The sequence below is a fragment of the Abramis brama genome, assembly GCF_963993115.1.
Source record: "Abramis brama genome assembly, chromosome: 24".
Classification (NCBI taxonomy): Eukaryota; Metazoa; Chordata; class Actinopteri; order Cypriniformes; family Leuciscidae; genus Abramis; species Abramis brama.
In genome coordinates this window covers 17,517,595-17,543,842 of record NC_139986.1, presented here as the reverse complement: position 1 = coordinate 17,543,842, position 26,248 = coordinate 17,517,595, and the positions used below count along the sequence as shown (strand labels likewise).

The 26,248-nt window shown below is 39.1% G+C and overlaps 1 protein-coding gene and 1 long non-coding RNA gene across 3 annotated transcripts; one reads left to right on the top strand and one right to left on the bottom strand.

Annotated features, from left to right (window-relative positions):
- Positions 1 to 25,778, top strand: boc (BOC cell adhesion associated, oncogene regulated). 2 transcript variants are annotated; one of them, XM_084103090.1, is made up of 19 exons: positions 1 to 427; positions 11,276 to 11,400; positions 11,810 to 12,091; positions 15,158 to 15,304; positions 16,051 to 16,194; positions 16,274 to 16,567; positions 17,356 to 17,628; positions 17,983 to 18,242; positions 18,360 to 18,525; positions 19,329 to 19,388; positions 19,588 to 19,797; positions 20,814 to 20,992; positions 21,104 to 21,203; positions 21,290 to 21,412; positions 21,526 to 21,708; positions 21,808 to 22,010; positions 22,142 to 22,230; positions 23,142 to 23,296; positions 23,621 to 25,778. In XM_084103090.1, the coding sequence occupies exons 2-19, from the start codon at positions 11,292 to 11,294 to the stop codon at positions 23,755 to 23,757; spliced, it is 3,114 nt and encodes a 1,037-aa protein (XP_083959216.1). In that variant the 5' UTR covers positions 1 to 427; positions 11,276 to 11,291; the 3' UTR covers positions 23,758 to 25,778. The 2 variants fall into 2 exon arrangements, with proteins under 2 accessions (XP_083959216.1, XP_083959217.1); XM_084103091.1 differs by having other exon boundaries at positions 216 to 427; positions 18,360 to 18,519.
- On the bottom strand, positions 8,699 to 9,541 carry LOC311075581. The gene is made up of 3 exons (XR_014604523.1): positions 9,430 to 9,541; positions 9,052 to 9,152; positions 8,699 to 8,831 (listed from the first exon to the last, which is right to left on the bottom strand). It is a non-coding gene; the product is annotated as an uncharacterized lncRNA (long non-coding RNA).
- Positions 25,779 to 26,248: the final 470 nt, after the last annotated feature.

Here is a 26,248-nt window from a genome sequence, read left to right as displayed (position 1 = left end):
AACTTTGTGAACGTTCAGGTTTCGCACGCAAGATAACGCAAAGTTCTCGTTACGAACGTTCCACTCAGGCTTTAAAACGTATTTCTTTAGGCGAGACAAGCGTGAACTGCGCTGAGATTTGGGAAGGAATCTTTATTGTTCTGATCCCTCCTCCTTCTTGGGAAGTGGGAGGACCCGAAAAGTTGCTCGCAAAAGGGAGAATTGTTCCAAGACTCAGTCATCCAAAAACGTCCTTTCAATGCAAGAAGTTGGGGAGCCGAAGAAAATGTCGGTGCTGCTGCAGTAGTAAATTACTAAAGCAGTAGCGGTTTGCGGAGAAAAGGAGGAGAGGAATTGCAGTTTTCTTGGATTAAACAGCGAGAAACACTGGGAAAAGTCGACCAACGAAAAACTAGTGGATTCAACTGCAAACTACTGCACGTTTTTGGTAAGTCTCTCTCTCCTCCCCCCCAAAACATCTCTTGTTTTTAGGAACCCCACCATGCTATTCTAATAGATTTCTCGAGTTTTCTTCACTTTGCATAAAATTTCCTACATTTTGTACTTTTGCGAACACTCTACCTGTAGAAATGATCGCGTGTTGTTAATCTCAAGAAGATGCATTTTTACATATTTTTTGTAAAAGCATGCGGGTGTTAGCAAAATAGCTATTTTGTTTCGACGTACTCTTATCAGATTCCTGTAATAGATTCGAGGTTATGTTTGCTATTTTTTTCTTCTATGAAAATGGTTTAGTAATCGTATTCGTGACGGTATTTCAGTAAAAAGTTAGTTAAATGGGCTTTGGATGCGGGTGTAATATTCATTGTTCCCCAATGCTAATCATAAGCAAAATTCTGTATTTGTCTGTATTTATAAGCTCATATTGTATGCTTATATCGATGTATTATTGCTATTATTGTCAGTATTATGATGTGTAAGAGCATCTCTACGTTACATGAAAACTTTTGGCATAGTTTTACAGGCCTCATTCAGCTGTATAGTAGTTGACTTTACTGTGCTCAACGCAATTTTACACTGAAAAAATAACTCAAAGTTTAGTATTCTATATATTTTGTTATTCTATTAATATTTGGACGTCTGGATATCTTATTTTCAGAATAAATGTTTTTTAATGTTGATGATTGTTGGTCAAATATATCATTGTAAACAATTACAAATCGTGTTGTAGCAGTTACAAACATCATAAGGGCTAAAATAGCGATTATTATTTTTAACCGATATTATTTACCGATATTCACACATTTTCTTCTTAATCTGTTATCAATTTGTCAGACATAGCTAACTGTTAGAACAAAAATAAAATTGCCACTATTTAGATTGCAAAACATCTTAATAAGCACATAATAGATGCATAATAAATAAATGGTAATGCATAAATAATATTTAACAAAATATCCCCAAATGCATATTGTGTTTTATTCTAGTAGTCTAATGATTTGGTTATTATGAAAATGATCAACACAGCCCATACAAAACTATAATGTTGGTCTATAAAATGTAATTTGCTCATTATATGCTTTAATGTGGGAATGAAACCAAACCTAATTGAGATGAACCACTAGAGGTTTGATTTCTCATTTATTTGTGCACACCTCTTCTGCGTGAAAAACTTCATACAGTCCGTCATGGTTGTCATAGAGTCATAACAAGACGATACAGTTACAATGCTGGTAATGAAGTTTATCAGCGCCTCAAAATGTTTGAGCCCAGGTGCTGCATTGTTCTCGAAAAAGAAGGAAAACTGGCCAACTGAGAGGAATGCTGGCTGACCTTGCGTTTGTTTCAAACTAGTTTGATAGATTATTGTGAGCCAGATCACTCTGCTCAGAATCGGATGCCAAGAATTCAATCTGAGGAAAAACTGTGGTAGCTGGTTTTTGCTCAAGATGATTGGTGGTCGGGTGGATCAAAATTGTTCCATAATTGATTCCAGTCTGATTATCTTTTTGGCTTTCATAGTGCCTCTGACCTTATTTGGTTATAATGCTGGGAAGGCCTATTAGCTATGCACAGATGGATGCACAGATTTCAGATGACATGCCCTCACTGCTCCGCATTCTTTCAGTGTAACAGGTATCCCATAGCTGAGCCAGAGAGGCCCGTCTGGGGATTTGGAAAGCTTGATAAAGGCATATTAGATGGGAGGGATGAGGCTGATCGGGTATCAAGCGTGGTAGAGATGTCAGGGATGTGACATATGTCTTGTTTTCATAGGAAAATAGACAACGGGGCTGTAGACATCATCAGCATAATGAACTGATTTCTAGTGTGTGACCAAATGAGAGCTGATTAGTCTTGTTGGACGTGAACGTTTATTGTTGCCTCAGAGGTTTTTGGACAGACTTATTGTTTGCTTAAAGGGTGTAACTTTTCTGTTAATTTGCAGAAGAAGGCTACGTAATAAAAAAAAACTCCTTCAGGTCGGCTTTCGTGTCTGTTTCAGCGGGTTTATTCATGCAGTCATAACAGCCCGAAGGCAACAATCTGCGGGTTTGTGTGTGTGTGATGCTCTCCAATCAGGATTATCTTCTCATAGTGGAATGCACAGGGTGTCAGTTTGCTATTTCCAAACGCTCTTTGAATTATCCAAAGCTCAAAAGTATGGCAGCTGTCAAGAGGCAATTTTTAGCCCGCAGTGAAGAATAATTGCCTCTAAAGTATAAAGTCTCTTTTGGGACCGCACCTGGCCGAGGTAATGTAGTTTCAGGGCTTTCTCCATTTCGTTAGGCCCATGATAACACCTGGACATCCTGTTGGCTTTCTCACTTTCTCATGTTTGGTTGATGTTTTCTTGGAAAAACCCGAGCATGTCGTATGTTTAATTTGACTCTAAAACCTATGAAATCTCGCTAATGTGTTACCTTGTCATTTCACCAGTCATTGTTATAACTGTGTCGTGTCAAGCGCTTGTTTGACCAGAGTTGTCTCTGACATCAAGGAAACGCACAAACATAGCGGCACGTTGCTGTTTGTGTCAGTGTGTCTGTTGCAAGGCGGTGAGATCATTGATAAACTCCAGACCCTGGTAAGTAAGCAGCGACTGTTTGCAGACAAACAGCTCAGTGTGTGTAAAGCTGATATTTGTACAAAGATTAAGGATCGTTTGACAAGCACGGAGTAATGGAGACGCTCTCACAAGACCGTTCACACTCTCTCGATAACTCGCCTTCAGAGAGCTATAGCTCACTGTCAGTCACACACATGCTCTGAAACAACACACACACACACAGACTCTGTTAGTTGTCTTCATTATCTGTCGAGTATAGATTATACGCCACTTTCATGTTCTGAATAATTCTTATAAATCAGTCAAAATCACTTTTGATGCAAAATGCTAATCTGAAAATGTACTTTCAAATTACCAAAGCAAAATTGTCTGTGTTAAACATAGGGAGGCCTGTATACGTGTGCATTATGATTTTTGCCCTGCCTAGCCTACATTCATTCAAAGTGGTCGGTAACATTTTTCATTTTTCATATGCTGACCAAGGTTTATTTGATCTAAAACAGAGTAAAATAACTGTTTAGTCTTACTTACGTTTTACTAACCCCAAACTTTTGAAAAGTTGTGTATCTGATGCCGGTGACACATCCATCAGCACCGCAGTTTTGTTTTGCAGCAAGAGTTTTTAAAAAAAGCATTTGTTTCTTCATCTTCATGATTTTTGGACGCCATTTTCAAAATCCAAAAGCTACTGTATTGTTTTGCAGTTTAGGGTTTGTTTATTATGTGGTTGGTGTTTCTTTTGATGTGTCTGCAAACTGTGTGGTCATGAATGTTGCAGGTGTTTACAGTTGACAAGGGCTTCCTCTGCCAAAGCCAGACCTATGGCTCTGAAAGTCTTTTGACCCTTAACCATAATAAACCTTTTAAAAGGCATTTTAGACACTTTTCAGCTTTAAATGTCCTAGTTTGTTTGCTTATCGACTGTTTTGCTTGAATCAGTGCTGTTTACAGCCATTCACTCAAGCAACAGAGCATTATTGCATGAGTACTTTACAAACAATATTAGTACATTTGATTTTTATTGCATATTTTAATTTCCTCTCCCTTTCTGCCTGTTTTTCCCCGATCTTTGGCTCTGGACTCTTGCTGGCGAGCACGCAAGCAGTCTAAGCTCACTGAGTTCCTGTTGAATAATGTGGAGAAATTGCTTTAGATTTATAATTGGTTCCATTCACTATGATGGAAAAGCTGCCAGAGCAACAGGGGCCCCTCCGTTCTTCCCTCTCTCTCTCACTCTCTCTCTCTTTCTGCTCTCTTCTCCTTCAGACCGCTCATCTGCACAGCTACAAGCTTTGTCTGATTTTACGAGAAAATATGTTCTGTATTAATAGCTGTTCTTTATTTTGTAAAGAACTTTATATAGTGTTTGTGGAGCCAGAACATTTGTCCTCCCCCTGTGAAGTTTTTGGTCATAATTTGAAAAGTCGAAAGGTCTATGTTGGATTTTTGAATATGTTGTAGTTTTGTCTGTATTTAAGCTATTTAAAAGTTATGAAAGTGATTATTTATTTAAATTAGAGCAACACACAAACACTATCTTTGTGGAGACTCTCCATAGACTTAATGTTTTTTTATACTGTACAATCTGTATATTCCATCCCCTTACACTTACACTAAACCACTAAACCTTCCCATCACAGAAAACATTCTGCATTTTTACATTGTCAAAAAAACTCATTCAGTATGATTTATAAGCTTGTTTCCTCATGGGGACCTCGAATTAGATCCCCACGGTGACACAAGTCCCCATGAGTCAGTGTGCATTTAGGTTAAAGTCCCCAACGGGATAGAAAAACATGAACACACACCATTTATTTTCAGATCCATCAATGACTTTTCTTTTTTCTGATATATCCTCATGGCATATTTTCCTTCACACAGGAGTTAAACACAATCAACTTTTAGCTATTTTGTTAAAACCAACTGTTTTCTTGAGCCAATCGCTCTTTTTTCATTTGTATTAAGATGCGTGTGAAAGTTCATTGAACCTGTTTACTGATTGCCTGACTTGACAATATTTTCTAATAAGCATCTCCAAGGCAGTTTTGTAAATGGATTTTTTTTGTGAACTGAACCTCTTATAATACCTGCCTTGGTGGGGAGCAGCATGAAAACAGAGTCAGTCTAATCCTAACTGACAGTTCCCATCGTCTGGCCAAGCGGAGGTATGCGGTCATGTGACCATCCTGCTCACATCCTAGTGCCCGAACTCAATAATTAGCGTGTGCTAGTTAATGCTGCCTTGTTATATGAATTATGCAAATATCAGGGTGCTTAATTGATTAGAGCCCCTGGACTTGGCTCGATCTTTTGCTCGTTAATCCCTTGAGTGGGTCTCATTATTGTATTTTTTGGGCAGGGGTGGATGTTGCTCATTAATACACTGAAGGGTACGGTGATGGCGGGGGTATTGGCCTTGTTAGTGGCTTTTGATGTTTAATTTTCCGGCATGGGAACGACTGATGTCTCTCCGGTGTATTGTGGGAGTCTAGGCAGTACTGGAAAAGATTCTACTTTGCTTACACCTGTTAATCTGTTCTGAGAGCCATGAGAATGTTCCAGAAGATTAGTGATGGTGAAGAGCCCTGAAGGTAAAGTCATGGCTTTGGCAGCAGGTGAACTGTGCCCAGAGTTAAGGATATTCATGATGAATCTGCTGGTGACATATAGTGAATCAGCACTTTAAAATATTGCAATGATTTCAATGCACATTTTATTTGGCTATAAAGTTCCTAAAGACCATGCTGTTAGATTAGTTTCACAGTCCTTCTTTGTCTTTTAATTGTGTCCCTGATTTAATAAAAAAAATATTCATTTCTGTGAATCAGTTTAAATGATTTAGTGAATCAATTCAGAGCTCTGATTAAATTATTTGTTTGCATAATCAATTAAAACATTTTTTTACTGAAGATTCTGCACTACATTTTCATTTATTACAATGATTTAGGATCATCATCAAATCCTAATGTTTACCTAATCCATATGCAGGTAAATAGTACTGTTTGTGGTGTTTTTTAGATTAACTCAAAGAAATGAAATTCTTCCTTCTGTTCATTTACTAAAAAAACAATGTGGAACATTTTTAAAATTTGTTTCAATGTTTAAATTTACTTACACTACCGTTCAAAAGTTTTTGTTTTTTTAAAGAAATTAACACTTTTATTCAGCATAATTGATCAAAAGTGACAGTTAAGACATTTATAATGTTTTAAAAGTTTAAGAAATGCTGTTCTTTTGAACTTTCCATTCATCAAACAAACTAATACAAATAATATCATAGTTTCCACAAAAATATTAAGATATTGATCATATGAAATATCAACCTGACAATACTAAGAAATCTTTCTTGAATGATTTCTGAAGGATCATGTGACACTAATTCAGCTTTGCCATAACAGGAATAAATAGCATTTTATCAGTTATTTTAAAATGCAATAATATTTCACAATATTACTGTTTTATTGTATTTTTTGATCAAGTTAATGCAGCCTTGATGAGCAGAAAAAACGTTCAAAGCATTAAAAAAATCATACCGACCCCAAACTTTTGTACTCTTGTACATCAGTGGAAGTTTGGTCAAAATGGTGGTTCCTCTGATTGGAAAAATATCTATTTTCTGCCAATGCAGAGCATAAATCTTTCTTGAGATGTTCTGTGTACAGAATATAAAGGGGTGTAAAATAGTGAAAGATACATTTTTAGCTGTATCGCTTAGTCCTAGTGCTAAGTGTGCTCTCCTTCTGAACTGTACTTTCTCCATTTTGGCTACTTCAGCCAAATGGCCAGCAAACTTTAACTATCCACCATCTCAATTTCCCCCCCTCTTCGGTCAATCACCAGTTGACATCCACTCTCTAATTTGGATCCCTAAAGCTTAGATCTCCCCCCTACACCCACTAACCACTGTTGGCTATCCCCCCCCCTCCTCCTCCAGCCCAAAACTGCAGCCCTTACTTGTCCATTGAGCAGCCCCCATCAGCTCTTCCTCTGGTCCTTCTGAGAAACGTCTCTCCTTTCACAGGGGGCCGTGGGGTTATTGTCCGTGCGCCGGCTCACTGCTTTACAATGACTCTCCACTCTATTAAGGTGCGTTCTGCCTGTTACCGTCGCCCAGAGCAACGGGCCTCCCGCATGGTAGATATGTGCTGTGGCATTGTGGGCCATGGGCCCGCGCGGGCAGTTGAACCCAGCACTCCTCACACTTGACACCGCATGTGTTTATCTAAAGGGGGGGTATTGTGATGTTTGGAGAATCGAGGATGGGTCGGGGGGGTCTGAAGGACATAAATAGGGTGAAGGGAGCGGGGTGATAAATATTCAGAAGGAGCTAGACCCCACCTCCTCCCCTCACCTCCTCGTTACTCTTCTCCTCCCTCTGTGTGGAAAGCAGATGGAATGTGAACGGTATGAGGGAGGCCCACAGTCGGCAGAGAGCAGTTTTATCCAATTAGTAGGGTTGTCAAAATGAATTTCACACAGGCTGGAGGACAATAGTGACCAGAGTGGCCCTAGAAGAAAGGACTCCATTTAGTGACAAAGAGGCATTATGAAGTCACTTCAGTATTATGCTTTTTGTCTCTCTTTCTTTCTCCTATAAACAGTCTAAATGCACATGCCTTTGTACAGCCCTTATCCAGATGCTCAGATCAATGCGATCTTGGTTCTCTGAAGGGGTCACGTACTTATACAGCATCACATTTTTCACTTACAGTATCATTTGACTCCCCCTGCCCCTGTGCCCTTTGGTGAAGAATGAAAAAAAAAAAAATGACTGTGCTATAAATTATTTTCCATTACAGTTGCGACTTGATATGAATGTGAAGTGTTTGTCTCAAAGACGATGACATGAGCTGGATTGCGCATGTGTGTCTGAATAAAGCAAGTGTGTTCAAGGGGATAACTTCTGACGCCTGAGACAGGTGGCTTGACAGCCAAGGAGAGACTATTGTTGCCTTTTCCAAACCTATAGGGCAGCTGTCCTGTTCCTGTTGACAGCACAGCTTAGTTGGCTGCAAAGAGCCTGATAGTCTGAGTAGTTCTAGTGTTTTTTTGATGCAAACATCTAGTCTAATTTCCACAATTCAGTAGAGCTCATCAATAAGGATGGCCCAGAGTTTCAAGTTGGATAACAGAGCTGTCTTGCCTAATCGAGTCAGTTCTGTGGCGTGTGTGTGTTTGTCAATGTATATATGTCTATATATATATATATATATATATACATTTTGTTATATATATATTTATTTAGCTAACAAAAATATTGGCTGGGCATTGGGCAATTATGTACTACTTTCTCTACCAGCCTAGGAAAAGAAGTTTTTTTTTTAAAGATTTCATTGGCTAAATGATTGATACCCAGCTGGTACACAACAGAACTTGACTATGGATTTAAATATGTGGTCAAGGCAATGCTATATCTGGCTAACTTAAATGAGTTTTTTTTTATTGTGAGAATAATGTTCATGGTCATCACTTTGAGTAAGTTATTTGCAAAGAAAAATATTTTCATTAAACATTAGGTTCTCTCTGAAAAAATAAAAAATGTTGCTAAAATGTATTCATTTATTATTTGTTTATTCATTTATTTTGTGCTAGTGTAAATATTGGCAGAGCGATTACAAATCTGAACGATTCTGAACTTTGTTCTTGAGCAGCCCATCAGAAAAAAATAATTTATTTATGTTTTGTCTGGGTGTTTGTCCATTGGAAGTTTGTAGAAAGACATATTTTCAATGTTTCATTGGCTGAATGTTTAGCAACTGACTGTACTTCCATCCCTCACAGTCACTGTGGGTCAAAACACAACTGAAACAATCATCTGCACCTACAGAAGAAGTAATAGATGTAGTTGTAGTATTAGTAGCAATGTCACAAGTTGTAGTATTACTAATCTTAGTAAGTTTGATAGCATCAGACAAGGTAGTAAATCATTTAGCTGTAATATTAAAAACAGCAGTAATATGAGCCTATCACTGACTTGATTAAAGCTGACGAATCGTGACAGAGCTTAAACTTAACATAGACTAACTTGACTAAGTGCTCACTTAATGTTGTAGAAACTAGTTGTTGAGTGTTTGCTTGGGTCAGGATGATCTACCCAGTGAGGTTCCCCGGTGTGCCTGGAATCAGCGTCATGCCCTTTCTACTTCAGAGATGAAAAACAAACAGGCTAATGTTGTATCGGACAGCAAAATCCATCAGCGTTTTAACACATACGGTAATTAAAATGATTAGTCCAACATTTCCAGATCAGTCAGACTAAATAACATCTCTCTGCAGCGTTATTCAGACAGCAAGACTTGTTTATTTCTGGTGTTGGAAACGGAAAAACATTTATTTAGGGCCAACCCCAAAGTCTGTAAATGGCACACATTCTATTCCGTCAGCAGAGTTTGGCTAATAGCTAACGGCTATGTACCTACCAGCTCCGGGAAAACAACTCTGAATCCCAAGACGTAGACTTCATTTATTTTTGTAGAGTTTTTTCTTTTTTTTTTCTGGAGTTGCGTCGTGTGGTTCCCTCCCATGTTTGAGCTCTCAATCTTTCTGTGAGCTTTCATTAATCATTACTTACAATTGATGGGAGTAGAGTTGTGTGTGTGTTTGTGTATGTGAGAGAGAGAGAGAGGGAGAGATTTGCAGTCTGGGAGCAATGGACCACCCTCCTCCTCCTGACGGGAAGTTGTTAGTTTAACCTGACAGGAAAGAATTCGGGAAACTTGGCAATGAGAGCCGAGGGAGAGAAATGCTCCCTTTCCTGCATTAACTGTTAATACACTAACCATTACTCTTTTTCTCCCTCTCCACTCGCTCTCTTTCTTTCTCGGTTTGCGTCTTTGTAGAGAACACACCACACTACTCAATATTTCCAGAAAATACAAATGATATCACCCCCACACCATTGTTCTTTGTGTGCAGGTCTTTTTCTTTTGAACCCGCCGGTATCGGTTACACCTGAGTGAGGGGGCTCAGATTTCCCCCTCTTCTTATCCGGGCACCCGTCTCAACAGTTCGACCTGCTGTATGTGGCTTCCAGCGGATGTGTGTTTCAGCATGAGTTCTGTGAGCTTGTAAGGAAAGATTGATTCAGGAGTAGCAGAACGCCATTTTTGCGCTCTTGAAGGCACAATGGGAAAGCTATTCATAGGGTCATTCCAAATGAAAGTGAGCAAGAGAATCCCTTCACAAAGTTCCCTGCTTTAAGTGTACAGAGCGCCATCACGTTGAGAAAGTAATTTTGCGGTTAATGATCATATGATCCTGAGTGATATTCATTTAAAGCTTAAGACCTGACATAGGATCTTAAAACACACCTTTTTTTATTCTTTTTTTTTTCTTTTTTTGTTTTCTTTTTTTTTGTTGAGACGGTGCACAATTTAAAATCTCCCTGAAAGAGTACCTAGAGGGAATAATTTTTACCAATATTTTTCACAACAATTTTAACAGCTGTAAACTTAAATTTGTATGATGTTTAAAGGTAAACTTTGCTATTCAGAGTCATTGCATTTCATTCAGAAGTGATTAGTGTTGTGATCAGTCATGTTCACTACCATTCAATAGTTTCCGGTTGGTCAATTTTTTTGTTTGCATTTACTTATATCAAAAATACAGTGAAAACAATAACATTGCAAAATATTGTTACAAATTAGCCTATAATATATTTAATGCCTTTTATTCCTGTGATGGCAAAGCTGAATTTTCAGCATCATTAATCCAGTCTTCATTGTCACATGATCCTTCAGAAATCATTATAATTATGATGATTGGCTGCTCAAGAAACATTTCTTATTATTAACAATGTTGAAAACAGTTGTGCTACTTAATATTTTTGTGGAAACCATGATATATATAATTTTTTTCCATAATGTTTTTAATAAAAAGTTTAAAAGAATAACATTTATTTGAAATATGTTTTGTAACATTTTGAATGTTTACTGTCAATTTGAACATTGTAATGTATCCTTGCTGAATAAAAATACCAATTTCCTTAAAAAACTAGCTGACCCCCAACATTTGAATTGGTGTGTGTCTTCATGTAGAGTGCTCCAAATGAGCTCCCCTGAAAAGTGCTCACTTTAATTGCATTGGCCTTTGAAGTAAGTAATGCATAGCATTCTTGACTTAAATGGATTTTGCTCTGAATTTAGTCTTTTGTTTTGTCAACTATATGAATGTGTATGTGTTGTTGGCTCACTACTATATTCTCCTTATTCGCAATTTCGAATCGACATTTTCAGCTGATAACCTCTTTCTCGTTCTCTCTCGCAGGGGTAGTGCATGGAAGATGTCTGGGATATTGGACTGGATACCATGGGAAAGAAAGCGGAAGTTTCGAGCGCTGTGTGCCTTGGGTGCTCTGCTGTGCTGCCTGCAGGATAGTGCTGCTGTTAGAGGTGGGTTTCTCACACCTTGGTTCTGCTTCATTAAAACTTTATAAAGCTTAATTTGAGCCGGAACAAGCTGGACTCCAATCCAGCACCTATTATAGTCCTTTTTATAACTGATATACTTGTTCTGTAGGCACTGATGTTTGCCTACAGAACAACCACTAGCTTTGCACCCCTATACCCAAACTCACTACTTCAGACTTAAGTGAATGCACCTTGTGGTTCTACGTGTACTGTGCTAGACTAATTGGGACGTTACAGCGTTTACATGTTGTTGCCCTACTGTTGTTTTGATTGTTTCTATTTTTCTCCTCATTCGTAAATTGCTTTGGATAAAAGCATCTACATTTAATCATTTAGCAATGTAAAATGAAAATATATATTCACCATACTTGTGTTCCACTTTCTCTTCTAGATGATGTCCCAGTCTTCACAGAAGAGCCTTTTTCTGTGGTACAGAAACTGGGGGGCAGCGTGACCCTGCGGTGCAGCGCCCTGCCTAACCATGCCAACATCAGCTGGCGTCTAAACGGTCGAGAGCTGCCAGCTGGGGGCAACGAGGAGCTGGGAGTGCTGGTGTGGCCTGGTTCTCTCTACATCCCCTCCCTTACAAACCTCACCATAGGCAGATACCAGTGTGTGGCCACCACCAGCGTCGGGTCCTGCGCTAGTGTGCCAGCCAACGTTACTGCAGCTAGTGAGTACACACACTTTTGCAAGCGCCAGTCACTTGGTATGAACTTTGAACATTTTCTGTGCTGAATTCAAAGGGCTGTACAGTGTGCGGTTGTGTTCCAGGCCAAGTTCTACTGCTGGTGTGTGTGTGTGTGTGTGTGTGTGTGTGTGTGTGTGTGTGTGTGTGTGTGTGTGTGTGTGTGTGTGTGTGTGTGTGTGTGTGTGTGTGTGTTTGTCCTAAGTCAGTGTTGGAGCACGGGAAGGGGTGTGTAATGTGACCCACCATAATGCCTGTGCGTGTGTGTACGGGTGAAACCACGGGCCCCATTAATGAAGGGCCTCCTCCCTGTTCTCCACTGCTTCTGTCTTCTTACACAGAGACAGAACGGAAAAAGAAAGACAGAAAAAGAAACACTGAGCAACTTTTTGTTAGTATAATGAGGCGAATGTGAGTTTGTGCATGCATATACTACCGTTCAAAATACTTTTCAGCAAGGATGCAGTAAATTGAATGGCTTATGATCATGTTCTCCAGCATGATTTAAGAACGACCCAAAGAATGTCTTGAACCTAAATGGAAGTGAGAACATCTTACTGTCTGTACAAAGAAACTAATTTTTTTTCCAGTTTGTGAATATGTGCCACACACGAGATTCTAAAGAACTGTGTGCGGATGCATGCTTGTTTGTGTGATAGTATGAGGAGCGCAGGTTTGGCAGACTAGTCGAGGCAGGATATTCTGTCAAGATGAGACGCGACATGAGATTCTTGACACCATTTTCACCTCACAAAGCAGACATCATTCACCCCCGTGACTTCGCTCTCTCAAACTATCTGCGTTTCTACTCATGGCATTTAATGGTGCATTGGATTTCAGTCCTCTCACTGCTCATTTGTTTTTTCTAACTTTCAGCCTTGTTTTACTTTGACTCTCGTACATGTGTGAGATGTAATTGATAAGGTCTATGAATTGGGAGTCGAGAGCTAGGGGCTTTACAGATGCAAGCTCTTAGCTGGGGCCCCTCGTCTCTTATGATCCCACGTTGGCCCCTCACTCTAATTTAATAAAGACCTCCTCCCTTAGTCTGCCAGGGGTTGGACGGTTCTTCTGGGAGGGCGCTGCGTGTGATCGCGAGCCTGAAGTTGTCTCATGTCTCCATATTTCAAAGGTCTGCCCATTTGTTTTTGCTCTGTGAAAGAGCTTGGCTCTCCCTGGTATCCGTCTCTGTAGGAATCCTGTCTGAAGCGTCTCCCACCGGGGAGGCCGTTGCCTGCCTGAGCATTATTTCAAACTCTCCTCTTGAATTCCTCCAAAGACAAGCGAGCCTCCCGTGTCCTTCGAGCCAAGAAACATTCCTTCGACACTCTCTCTCTCCCATTTTTTTTCTTGCTCACACAAAAAGCACACCTCTTCACATATGTTTTTAATACATGGCTTAACAAGTTCTCAATAAACTCTTGGCCGAACCTGTTTTTTTTAATCATCTTTTAGGGCTACGCGTAGTCTGACCAGTGATATTCCACACAATAGTTACTGTATCATCCCAGTATGAGTTTTAAATGTCATATAAACATGAGCGCTCATACGCACAGGCTCTGCGGCCCCAGACATAAAAATGATGAATGCTAAGTAACCGTGCAGCATGCATTGGAGTTGGAAACTCATCTGATCTATTTTATAAATACTATTAATTCTGCACAGCTCCCAGCATTCCCTGCTCTCCATGCCTCCAGGAGACGTATAATGTACCGCACACGTGCAAAAAAAATCACATATTCACCCTTTACCTCCTCACATATAAATACAAACATATTAGAAACATATAAACGTGTGTTTCACAGTTTTTACTTATAGTCTGCCACTGTTGTTTCAATTTATTTCATTTGTTCACCGTAAAACATAAAAAAGTAGTCCATTTGACTCACGTGCTATATTCCAAGTCTTCTGATGTTCTATGATTACATATATACATTTTTTTGTAACATTGTCTTTACAGTCACTTTTGATCATTTTAATGCATCCTTGCTGAATAAAAGTATTAAAACACTTACTGACCCCAAAGCGTAAATGGCTTATTTAGTTTTTATTACATTAAACTTAACAAGATGTTAATTCCCTATTTTTTCCTCTCCTTTTCCCCCCTTCACACACCTGAAGGGAGGAGGAATGTTTTGAGGAGAAGGAGGTAAATGGGGGAGTCAGTCAGAGGAGGGGTAAAAGCTGTGTACTGAGGAATTTAGGAGAGGTTTGGGGCGGTGGGCTGTAAAAAGACCCTGATTGATTTAGCAAATGGATCCTGGAATTCTCATCTCCCAAAAAAATTATTTCAAAAACCATTTCACTTCAAAAAACCAGGCGATTATGACTTTGAGATTACAGATGCAGCTGGTGTTAGAGAGTTTATCAGATGGTGATTATTTAAGTGCTCTTCTCATTCATCATTGTATGTCTTTGCTTCCAGGAATACTTAACAAAGAGCTTTTTTAATCTTTACCTCACGGATCTTTTGGCTCTGTTGTACATAACTTAGAGACATTTCAGACGCCAAGGAATATAACTAAACTCTGGAGAACAATGAAACAATTTGATTTGTGAGAGGAGTAATGAACAGTTGGGGAGATATTTGATTAAGTTCGGGGGTTTTCAGGACAGCGCTGAGCAATTTTCCCTGTCTGCCTTTGGAAAATATTCCCTTCACAGAATGACACACAGACTCGCTTAGACAGAGTTATTCTGTTTTATTGCAATCCAGTCTGCTTTTCCTCTCTTGAAACTCAAGAGATGGGTGACCTTTAGCCTTTGACCTCATTTTAGCCTGGGCTGACTTGAGCTTAAGGAAGCTAGACTTTCTGTCTCTGTTTTTCAGAGCTATTGGGTGTCTGCCCATTCGATATCCCAGTAAAAGTCCTAAGCATATGCACTCTAAAGCTTCTCAGTTTCCTGAATGGAATACAAAGAGGCTTTCAGCTTTGAAATGCTCAAAACCAGCATTTGGACGTTTGAGATTTCCATTGCTTTTCCTATTTTATTAAATATGCTATATGTTTGAGAAACTTTGTATGATAACTCTTGTTTGTTTCCGTGCAGAACTGCGAGATTTTGAGCCAGATGACCAGCAGGAAATTGAGGTGGATGAAGGGAACACAGCTGTGATCGAGTGTCATCTGCCTGAGAGTCAACCTAAAGCTCAGGTCCGCTACAGTGTCAAACAGGAGTGGCTGGAGACATCTAAAGGTGCGTTTTACAAACATACTCTACGCCAGTGGTTCTCAGCCAAGGGTCCTGTGACCCACTAGTGGGCCCACTTTAGCCCACTTCTAAGGGGGGTACAAGATGGCTTAATATTTTATGTAATGGCCATTAATGTCTTTGTGCAGTCAGTTTTCTCTTTCATTTTAACTACTGATCTTGCTGAGCAAATAAGTTTTAGAATTGTGCATGTTTCTAACTCGCTACCTAGGTACTACTGAGCTAAGTAGTACTCCGGTAGCTATTGGCTTGGCATAGACATTGTAACTCTGTAGTATACTATGTAGAAAGTAAGCTTCTGTCTCTCCTGATTTATGGCTAAAATTTAAGCCCACTGTTATCATCATTAATCATTACATCATTGGATCTGTTACAAGCCACATCATTTGAATTCAAATATGATTTGCTTCAATTATTTATTCTAAATTTTTAAATGCACACAAGCCGATTCTGGTATTTGAGTGTTTGGCAGCTCTTGTCTTGTTGAGAGACATCAAGTCTTTGCGTGTTGTCTGGTCTTGTCCACTCAACAAAGTGCTGCCTGTTAGCATGATTGTCTTTCATGCAATTACTCTAGCTGTTCAAATATTCAGTTTAATGATGGGGAAGATCACAGCTTAGATTTAAGGAAATTACCTTAAGGAATGTTCTAGATTCTTAAATTAAATTCTGTTGAAAAATACTAGCCTGGCCTAAAGATGCTAATCATTGGTTCTTTGATTGTGTCCTAGGGAATTACCTGATCATGCCATCAGGAAACCTTCAAATAGCTAATGCTACACAGGACGATGAGGGTCCCTATATATGTGCTGCTTACAACCCTGTCACCCAGGAAGTTAAAACCTCCACCTCTACCGATCGTCTCCGAATACGACGTAAGTGAACACAAAGCATAAAATGAACACATTCTGTCAATTTTGTTGACATAAAATTGACACGTATTATCTTGTCTAGGTTCAACATCCGAGGCCGCACGTATCATCTATCCACCTGCGTCTCGGTCCATTATGGTGAACAAAGGCCAGAGACTTGTGCTTGAGTGTGTGGCCAGCGGTATTCCCACTCCACAGGTCACATGGGCTAAGGACGGTCTGGACTTGCGAAATCTCAACAACACCCGCTTCTTACTGAGCAACTTGTTGATTGATGCAGCAAGCGAGAGCGACTCGGGCACTTACGTGTGTAACGCTGATAACGGCATCGACTCTGCGAGTTCTGCTAGGGTGCTGTACGACGTGCAGGTGTTTGGTGAGTAGGATTTCAAGAGAGAAAGACTATAACACTAAGAGTTGTGTATGGCCCATCATACTTTTTTTAGGAGTCTTTGATGAATAGAAAGTTCAAAAGTGCATTAAAGTCTTTTTTATTTTGTTCTATCCATTTAAAATATTGTATAATTGCTCTAATAACTGTGTAATGTTAAAATTCATGGTTCTTAAAAAAACATTTGTATTTGTTGTAGCTGTTCAACTGGCAGAACATCATCTGGCTAGTGGCCCTTAGGTTATTTATTTGATTATTTGTTCAAGTGTAGTGGGGTTTGAAAAGCAGGAACCAGGGCAGTGATGGAACATTTTACGTGTGTGGAAATTTCGATTTCCAGTCATTTAATCCTGCTTCAAGCTAAAAAGCGTGTATCAGAACCAGAGGGCTTAGTGAATAAATGTGATAATAAGCATCTAAAAGAGCCCACAGTACATTTACTGAACAGAAAGAGTGTGTGTGTGAGAAGGATTGAGTTTCTGAGACATTGATGAGGTTGTTTTTGTGGGCTCGTCTCACGGCAGCTGTGATTAATTAAGCCGCTCTGGCTGTTGCTCTAATGAGCTCGAGCTGATTCACTAGCATCCAACCATCAAGTTTTTGGAGAGGGTGAGAACCCAGTCTATCCCAGACTCCTCTGCAGCAGCATGCCATCACAAACAGCACTCATGTTTTGTGCTGTTAAACCATCCAAATGCTTGTTGTTTTATGCTTTTCAATTTTTTTTGATGTTTTGACACATCTTTCTGAAATTCTCTTCTTTGGTCTTTCAGAACCTCCTCAGGTGCGTGTCGAGCTCCAGCAGCAAGACGTTGCATGGGGCGACACGGTGCGTTTAAGCTGTCAGGTGAGTGGCAAGCCCACTCCCACTGTGGTGTGGCTCCACAACGCTCAGCCCCTGAGCCCGTCACCACGCCATCGGATGTCCTCACAGGTGCTGCGCGTGCTCCAAGTCGGGCCGCAGGACGATGGCATGTACCAGTGCATGGCGGAGAATGGCGTGGGCAGCTCACAGGCAGCCACAAGACTTCTCACTGTCCCAACAGGTATAAAACACTTCATTGAAAATGATAAAACTTAGTATATTATTATATTAGATAAAAAGTGACTTTTGTCTTTTTATTATTAATAATAATAGTAGTAGTTATTTATTATGCTATAATTAATAAACAAAAGTGAATAGAATATAATAATCCCCAATATAATAACATTAAAGTATAAATATAAAATAGTATATACGTACATAAATAATAAAAGGGAATAACAATAATGATAATAATAATAATTATTATTCAGTTGTATTTAATTTTTTTAATTTATAACCCATTTTTTATATATATATATATCATGTTTTTGTGTGTGTTTTCCATTTTAATTAATCAATTTGTTATTTATTTCAGTGCCGTCACGGTCAGGTAAGCTGCCCATGATTCGACCGATGAGCCCAGATAAAGTGCTGCGGGAACAGCCACCTTTGAAGCCTGTGGCCACCAGTGCAGTGCTGCCTTTCGACTGCTCTGAGGTCAGAGTCTCTCCCGCCGAAGCTCCAGTCATCCTGAGTCAGCCACGCACAGGAAAGGCCGACTACTATGAACTTACCTGGAAACCCCGTCATGATGGAGGAACACCTGTGCTGGAGTATGTCATCAAGTACAGAAAGGTACAACACTGCCCAGTTCATTTGTACAGTGTGATCTGCCTCGTTTCACTCTACAATTTGTTTGTCATGTGATTCTACTCCTCTGATTCATTGTGTGTATTTCTTTCTGTCTGGCAGGCTGGAGAATCTCCCGGAGAGTGGACCACTAACACCATTTCAGGCTTCCAGCACAAGCTGACTCTTACTAAACTGCTGCCTGCCAGCCTCTATGAAGTGGAGATGGCCGCTAAGAACTGCGCTGGACTTGGGCAGCCCGCGATGATGACTTTTAGAACAGGCAAATGTATAGCCATACAGCTACTTTAAGATTACCTTTCTGCATCAACATTTGAAAATTTGTGTTTCTAATGTTAAATAAACTCAAGGTCAAGACCCAAATGTTTAGAGGAGGTGCATCTTCTTGAAGCGGTTTATTTTTCTATAATGACCCATTTTATCCCACCTAATACTTGTCTACTTAAGTTATAACAAAATTAATTAGCAAGAAATATGGGTTTGAAATTAATTTGACCGACTAATGCCATGATTGACCAATCAGAATTCCAGAGATATTAGTATGAAAAAGAGCAATTATCAATTTATTTATAAGAAAAATATATAAAATGTAAATAAGTTAATCAGATTGAAAAAAGAGACATATTTCAACTGTTTATTGCTTAAAAATGAATAATGAATATTTAAAATGGTTTATTTAATTTGTTTAAAGTAGTGCTTTAGTAGCATTAGCAATCATATTTCACTGCAGAATGCCATGATTGTCCAATCAGGATCCATAATCAAGAGATAGTGGTATGTAAAAGAGCGAATGTAACTGTAAAATTAATAAATCACTTTTAAAATTGACAAATAAATATGCATATATAAAACTGTTTATTTAATTTGTTATAAAAAGGTAGTCAGTTATATTAATCATTTACAATTTAGTGGTCATTATACAAAAATATTTCACCTCAGAATGATTGACCAATCAGAATCAATTATTCAGAGAGTTGTGCAACAAATTACACTTTTTTAAATATCTGAGCTGTAATATGAAAAAAAGAGTGAAATGGTGAATTAAAGTGTCTCTTTAATTTTGGTCTGCAGGGAGAAGAGGAGGACCCGTAGGGCCTCCAAAAACACCAGATGCGCCACCTCGTCTCACACGTGAGTATACATTTGCCCCTATGATTATAATATAATGAGTTTGCTGTAGTTCTTTAAGGCTGCAGTAAAGTACTGAGGAACTGTAACATTAAATACAGCTTAAAATATGTCATTCATTGTTCTGATTAATAATATTATGATTATTAATTATGCTAACATCACTGTTACTCTATTGAAAAACTTTTTTTTGTCTTTTCAGCTCCAGAAGCTCCAGACAGACCCACTGTTTCCATGGCCACCGAGACCTCAGCCTATGTGACGTGGATCCCTCGCGGGAACCGTGGATTCCCCATCCAGTCATTCCGTGTGGAGTACAAGAAAATGAAGAAAGGCAGTGGAGAGTGGGAGGTGGCTGTAAACAATATCCCTCCCTCTCGCCTCTCAGTCGAGATAACAGGCCTGGAGAAAGGTGAGATTTAGATCATTTTCACATAAGTTCTATCATGCTGATAGTATGGTATGACAAAAATATGGTGAATCAGGAGTGTCACACTAATATATTGCTTTAAAATTGTCAAATAAATCGGCATATTTGAAAGTGTTTATTTAATTTGTTTTAAAAGTTAATTTAATGTAATAAAAAAGTTGATAATACATTTTTTTGAATTCTAAACTTTTAATGTTAGTTAAATGTAACAAAATCAAATTTTTTAAAGGGATAGTTCACCCAAAAAAATTCTGTCCCTGTTGTTGGCAGTTACACAACTACAACTTTGACGCTTCAAAATGTTCATAAAGAGATCATAAAACTAATCCATATGAACTGAGCTGTTTAATCCAAATTTTCTGAAGAGACACGATCACTTTATATCATGAACAGATTGAATTTAAGCTTTTATTCACATATAAACATTCATCAACTCACACATCAGTTGTGGTAAACGGAAGCTCACGCATGTTTGCTGGACATGTGAGAACCAATGAAATTTGTTCTTGCCCATCAAGCAGGTTTAATTGAGCTTGTTCGCTGATCAATGTTTAAATGTGAATAAAAGCCTAAATTCAGTCTGTTCATCATATCAAGTGATCGAGTCTCTTCAGAATATTTGGCCTAAACTGCTCAATTCATATGGATAAGTTTTACAATCTCTTTATGAACTCTTGAAGCATTAAAGTGTTAGTTGCGTAGCTGTCAATGGAGGGGCAGAAATGTTTCAGATTTCACCTAAAAGATCTTCATTTGTGTTCTGAAGATGAACTAAAGTCTTACGGGTTTGAAACGATATGAGGGTATTTAATCATAGAATTTTACTTTTGGGTGAACTGTCACTTTTAAATAACTCATTTTTTAAACAAAACTTTGGCAAGTAGCTTTTCCTAATTAGTTTGCCACACTAGACCAAACTCATGTTTTCCATGATCTTAAAAACCTGTTGAGATTCACTTGCAGTTGACTTATTTCTTGTTCTTTCCATTGCATCGCAGGAACATCATACAAGTTCAGAGTTTTGGCCGTTAACGTGTTGGGAGAGAGTCCAGCGAGCGCTCCCTCTAAAGCCTACACAGTGGTGGGCAGTGGTCCACCAAACCGACGTCCTATCGACGGACCCTACATCACCTACACTGAAGCCATCAATGAGACCACAGTCATCCTGAAATGGACGGTAAGCACTTCCTCACTAAACATTTTTACATTGTCAAATTCAAGAAATGCAACCTGTTTGTTGTCACAAGATTATCAGACCTTGAAATAAATATTTATTTTCTCTCTGCAGTACACAGCAGTCAATAACACCCCCATTTACGGCTTCTACATCTTCTACCGACCCACCGATAGCGACAATGACAGTGACTACAAAAAGGATATAGTGGAAGGTTAGTCGTGTCCTTCCTTTTATTTTTTAATTTCTCAACTATATATTAAAGGAATATAAAATGTAATGGTCTGGCGCTCTTTTTAGGTGACCGCTACTGGCACTCCATCACTGACCTACAGCCTGAGACGGCTTACGACATTAAGATGCAGTGTTTCAACGAAGGGGGCGAGAGCGAGTTCGGAAATGTCGTCATTTTAGAAACTAAAGGTTCGTTTCCTTTTCCTCACACTCACATTCCGAACCGCACCTCAGCCATTTTCTAGAACAAAGATCTCTTCTGACAACACAGATCTTAAGTGTGAACATCTGTGTACTTACAGCTCGCCTTCACCAGAGGACCACACCTCCAGAGACCTCATCGTCCAGACCCGACCATCCAGGAAACCCTGTTCCTCGGCCTGGTGATCTGCCTTACCTCATTGTGGGTGTGGTACTCGGAGCATTCGTTTTCATCATCGTAGCCTTCATCCCAATCTGTCTATGGAGAGTCTGGGCCAAACAAAGTGAGTGCCGTTTTAGAAAAATTAAAACAGTCATTAGTGATTCAAAGATATGTTAAGACAAGGAACCCTGGATGAATTTTGTATTTCTCGTTATTTCAGAACAAACTTTAGACATGCGCTTTCCAACGTTGGCAGCTACAGTTTCTCCATGCCAGTACACCATGGTACCCCTGCAAGGATTGGCTCTAGGTCGGCCTTGTCCTTTAGACCCCCACCTGACATCTGCCCACACTGTCTATGCTCCTAAAGGAGAATACATTCCCAATGGGAAATACACTACACAGCGCCTCCCTGGACACCGGGTAAGTTTTCACTTTGACCTTCAATGTTTTGTGATGTTCAGCACAGTAATAAACTTCTTGGCCTGCTGAATTAGACCAGCGAAGGAAGGTATTGTATTGCATTGATGTTCAATCTCTTGTCTCTTTTGTAGGAGGATGCTGACAATGAGTTGGAGTGTGATGCATTGTTACCTCAGAAACTTCCCAATCAGCAACCACATATCCACAATTACTGTAACGGGTAAGAATTGTACTATTGCTTCATTTTATTATAGAAATCACCCCTTTGAAGTGCCCATATTGTGCTCTTTTAAAGGTAATAATCTAATTTCTTGGGGTCTGCTTGAATACATTTCACAGAAGCCTACTTAAATGTCCTAATTGAGCTAAGGCCTAACCCTGGTTCAATCTAAGCCCTGTCTGTGAAACTAGGAAACGGTTAAAAGAAAATTAGTCTCATACTGTACATTGCTGCAGAACCTCTTTCAACCCTCTGCCTGAAATTCTCTGTTTTAGATCGTATCTCTTTAAAACCCATCTTTCCGAAAAGCCCAGTCTGCTCTGATTGGTCAGCTGGCCTAGTCTGTTGTGATTGTTCAACCACTTACCATAATCGAGTTTCAGCTCCTGAGACTTCATAGTAGCTGTAAACCGTATTATATCTATGGTAACTGTGGCGTCCGTATTGTTGTTTCAGAGTCCAATAATAAGACAAAGTGAAATCAGCCAACTTGTTCTTTGAGGGCAGGCCAAAGCAGCAAGTTGGCGGGCAGTATGCAAATGTGTGACACAGCAAATTCAGCAAGACTACAAATGAGGCAGCAAGTGTTTTCTGTTGGAAAGATGAACTCCATTTTATGTGCTTTGTTACTTTACAGATCGTTTACATGCACATGCAGCTATATCACACACTAAAGGAAAGGTACAATAAAAAAGCAAAATACGTGCTTTTGATCTGACAAATTCCTGATAGATAAAATCAAGTCCTGTCCTACATTTTTATTCATCATTGAATATTGATTGTTTGTCACGTTATGGAGTCAAAATGGGTTGCGAATGCTGTTTCATGGTGACTGTTATACTGTGACATTTAAGTTTTTTAGGGAAACCCTGAAATTAAATTTGAACTTAGTATTTTTTTCTTACTTTTAGGGTCTCCGGTTGTCCTGAAGAGGGATGCTATGTGTCTGATGGTTCCCCCTTGCAGGTCCTCAGCTTATCGGGACCTACATATCCATCTCCTGACTCCATGCAGGCCGATCACTCCCTGACTGAAGCAGTTCATTTGGAAGGGGAGGTCACTGCTGGTGCGTTTGGTTATTTTGTGTTACAACAAAAGCAATGTCAAAAATAACTGTGATTTTAAAATGAGACAAAATGAATTAAGGTGAATGAATTAATACTATCTGGCCTGGGCCGCTGCACCCTGCAGCTACACACGTTCGCCACTCTTCTTTTTAGATTGTTATAGAAAAATTGTTGTACATTAAGTATTTAATTAAATGCATATAATTGATAATTATGCAGAGGGTGAAAATTGTCAAACATGATCAAATTTAGCATTCGAAAATACACCTAATACTTTTTTATTAGAGAGTAGATGAGTAATCTGAATGCATTTCTCCCCACAGACTTGCCCCTGTTAACAACAGTTGATGCGGGCATAAACCAGTTGCTCCTATATGCTGAGCAACAGGAAGTGGGAACAACACAGAACATGAAGCAGCTTGAGGAACAAGGGACCAGGGATGATTCAAAAGATGGATGAAACTAGAAAAACAGTCGGGATTTTTTTGGGGGGGAAGAGAAAATATTTATTTTTGTATAACAGATGCTATATTTATATATTTATGTTTGTACATAGTACATTTTTTTAGAATGTATATATTGGTTGTTTATATCAGATGTTATACATATTTTGGTATGTTTGTCTGTTACCACCAGGACGTTTTTATAAGTATGCTGTATAATTGATCCTCATGTGAGATAGGAACAACCTGACACCTCAACATCATACAGTATCAGTAATAAGCTCCAGGTTTTCCACTGGCAAGCATCTCTTGATGTTTGAAGTACAGCTGGTGGGAAATGTAATGCTTTTTGGGCATTATGATAATGATCCATTCATTAAGAATGTTGTAACTTGCAGTGCTTTGGGACAATTGACTTTAAAATTATTTGTACGCCGATGTACACTATATTGCCAAAAGTATTGGGACACCCCTCCAAATCATTGAATTCCGGTGTTCCAGTCACTTCCATGGCCACAGTTGTATAAAATCAAGCACCTAGGCATGCAGAAAGAATGGGTCTCTCTCAGGAGCTCAGTGAATTCAAGCGTGGTACCGTGATAGGTTGCCACCTGTGCATTGTCCATTTGTGAAATTTCCTTCCACAAATAGTCCACGGTCAACTATTAGTGGTATTATAACAAAGTGGAAGCAATTGGGAACAACAGCAACTCAGCCACAAAGTGGTAGGCCAAGTAAAAACACAGAGCGGTGTCAGCCAACTTTCTGCAGAATCAATAGCTACAGACCTCCAAACTTTGTGTGGCCTTCAAATTAAGATCTAGAGCAGTGGAGTCGTGTTCTCTGGAGTGACGAATCGCGCTTTCTGTCTGGCAATCCGATGGACGAGTCTGAGATTGGCGGTTGCCAGGAGAACGGTGCTTGCCTGACTGGTGTAAAGTTTGGTGGAGGAGGGATTATGGTGTGGGGTTGTTTTTCAGAGGTTGGGCTTGGCTCCTTAGTTCCATTGAAAGGAACTCTTAATGCTTCAGCATACCAAGACATTTTGGACAATTTCATGCTTTTAACTTTGTGGGAACAGTTTGGGGATGGCCCTTTCCTTTTCCAACTTGACTGGCCTGCACAGAGTCCTGACTTCAACCCGATGGAACACCTTTTGGATGAATTAGAGCGGAGACTGCGAGCCAGGCCTTCTCGTCCAACGTCAGTACCTGACCTCACAAATGTGCTTCTAGAAGAATGGTCAAAAATTCCCATAAACACACTCTTAAACCTTGTGGAAAGCCTTCCCAGAAGAGTTGAAGCTGTTATAGCTGCAAAGGGTGGGCCAACTCCATATTAAACCCTACGGATTAAGAATAGGATGTCATTAAAGTTCATGTGCTTGTAAAGGCAGACGTCCCAAAACTTTTGGCAATATATTGTGTGTATATGTACTCTTTATATGTATACATATTTTATGCACAGTATGTTGTATCCACGAACATTTAATAGCTTTATGGCATGTAGATGCTACTGTGAGGTTTTAACACTCAGATACACACAACAAATAAACAGTTTTAGAACTTTTTGATTGTAACTTGTTCCAGATGCGTCCTCAGTTGTAAGGGTTTTTGAATGGAGATGCAGTGTGTTACAGCTTTGTACATATGTTACTAAGATTTATCTATTTTCATCATTAACAAAAACGTTAACAAATATATGCAAAGTATAAGCTTTCTGTGTGTAGTAATATTGACTATGAAAAAGAGACCATATTGTAGGTATTTATTGTTTTTCAGTAGCCTGGATGCGAGACATTCTTAAAATAAACACGCCTACCTGGAATATGCTGATTTTTATATTCTAAAACTGGTTTGATGTAGTCAGCTTGTATAGTTGTACTTTTACTTTTGGAGACCTGCAGTTCTCCTGCATCAGTATTAGCTTCTTCCCAAATATGAAGGAAACGATCAATCTCTAACATATTCTAGAAGTGTAGCTGCATGGTTACATGGATTGAGCACTATTGCCTGTAAATAAAGCTAAAGAAATCATATTTCTTGTTGTTGTTTTTATCTTTTATGTTTGTGCGTCTAATAGCATATTTGAAGGCATACTGTTTGAGCATGGTTTGTGTAGAATAGATGCATATTTTTCTATGGTTATAATTCTAATGTAATGTGTTGCCAAATTGCATATTTTAGTCAGGCACAACAAACATTAATCATAGCATATGCAGATCAACATATACATAACCCACACACAAATATTTATCCATGTCTATTGTCTATCCAGGACACGAACACGGTCTGTAAACTAATTAAGTAACAATTTTAAAAAATTGCTTGAGATAAAGTGTAAATTCTTTCCTAAATATCAAAGGCTAGTCCAAAAGCTAGAAAGGAAATGTACAGTGTTCCCCCCGAAACTTTTGGACACATTAAGTCACAATTAAAAATGTCTGAATTGCATTAGATATAAAAAAAAATGTGGGTAATCAGCTGTTCTCAAGGTCGTGCTCCCTTC

Bases quoted from the DNA above. Each gene is read 5' to 3' on its own strand.
- boc (XM_084103090.1), top strand. From the start codon at position 11,292: ATGTCTGGGATATTGGACTGGATACCATGGGAAAGAAAGCGGAAGTTT. The intron at 15,305-16,050 runs GTGCGTTTTACA...ATTGTGTCCTAG, and splicing joins GTGGCTGGAGACATCTAAAG to GGAATTACCTGATCATGCCA. The intron at 21,413-21,525 runs GTTCGTTTCCTT...GTGTACTTACAG, and splicing joins CGTCATTTTAGAAACTAAAG to CTCGCCTTCACCAGAGGACC.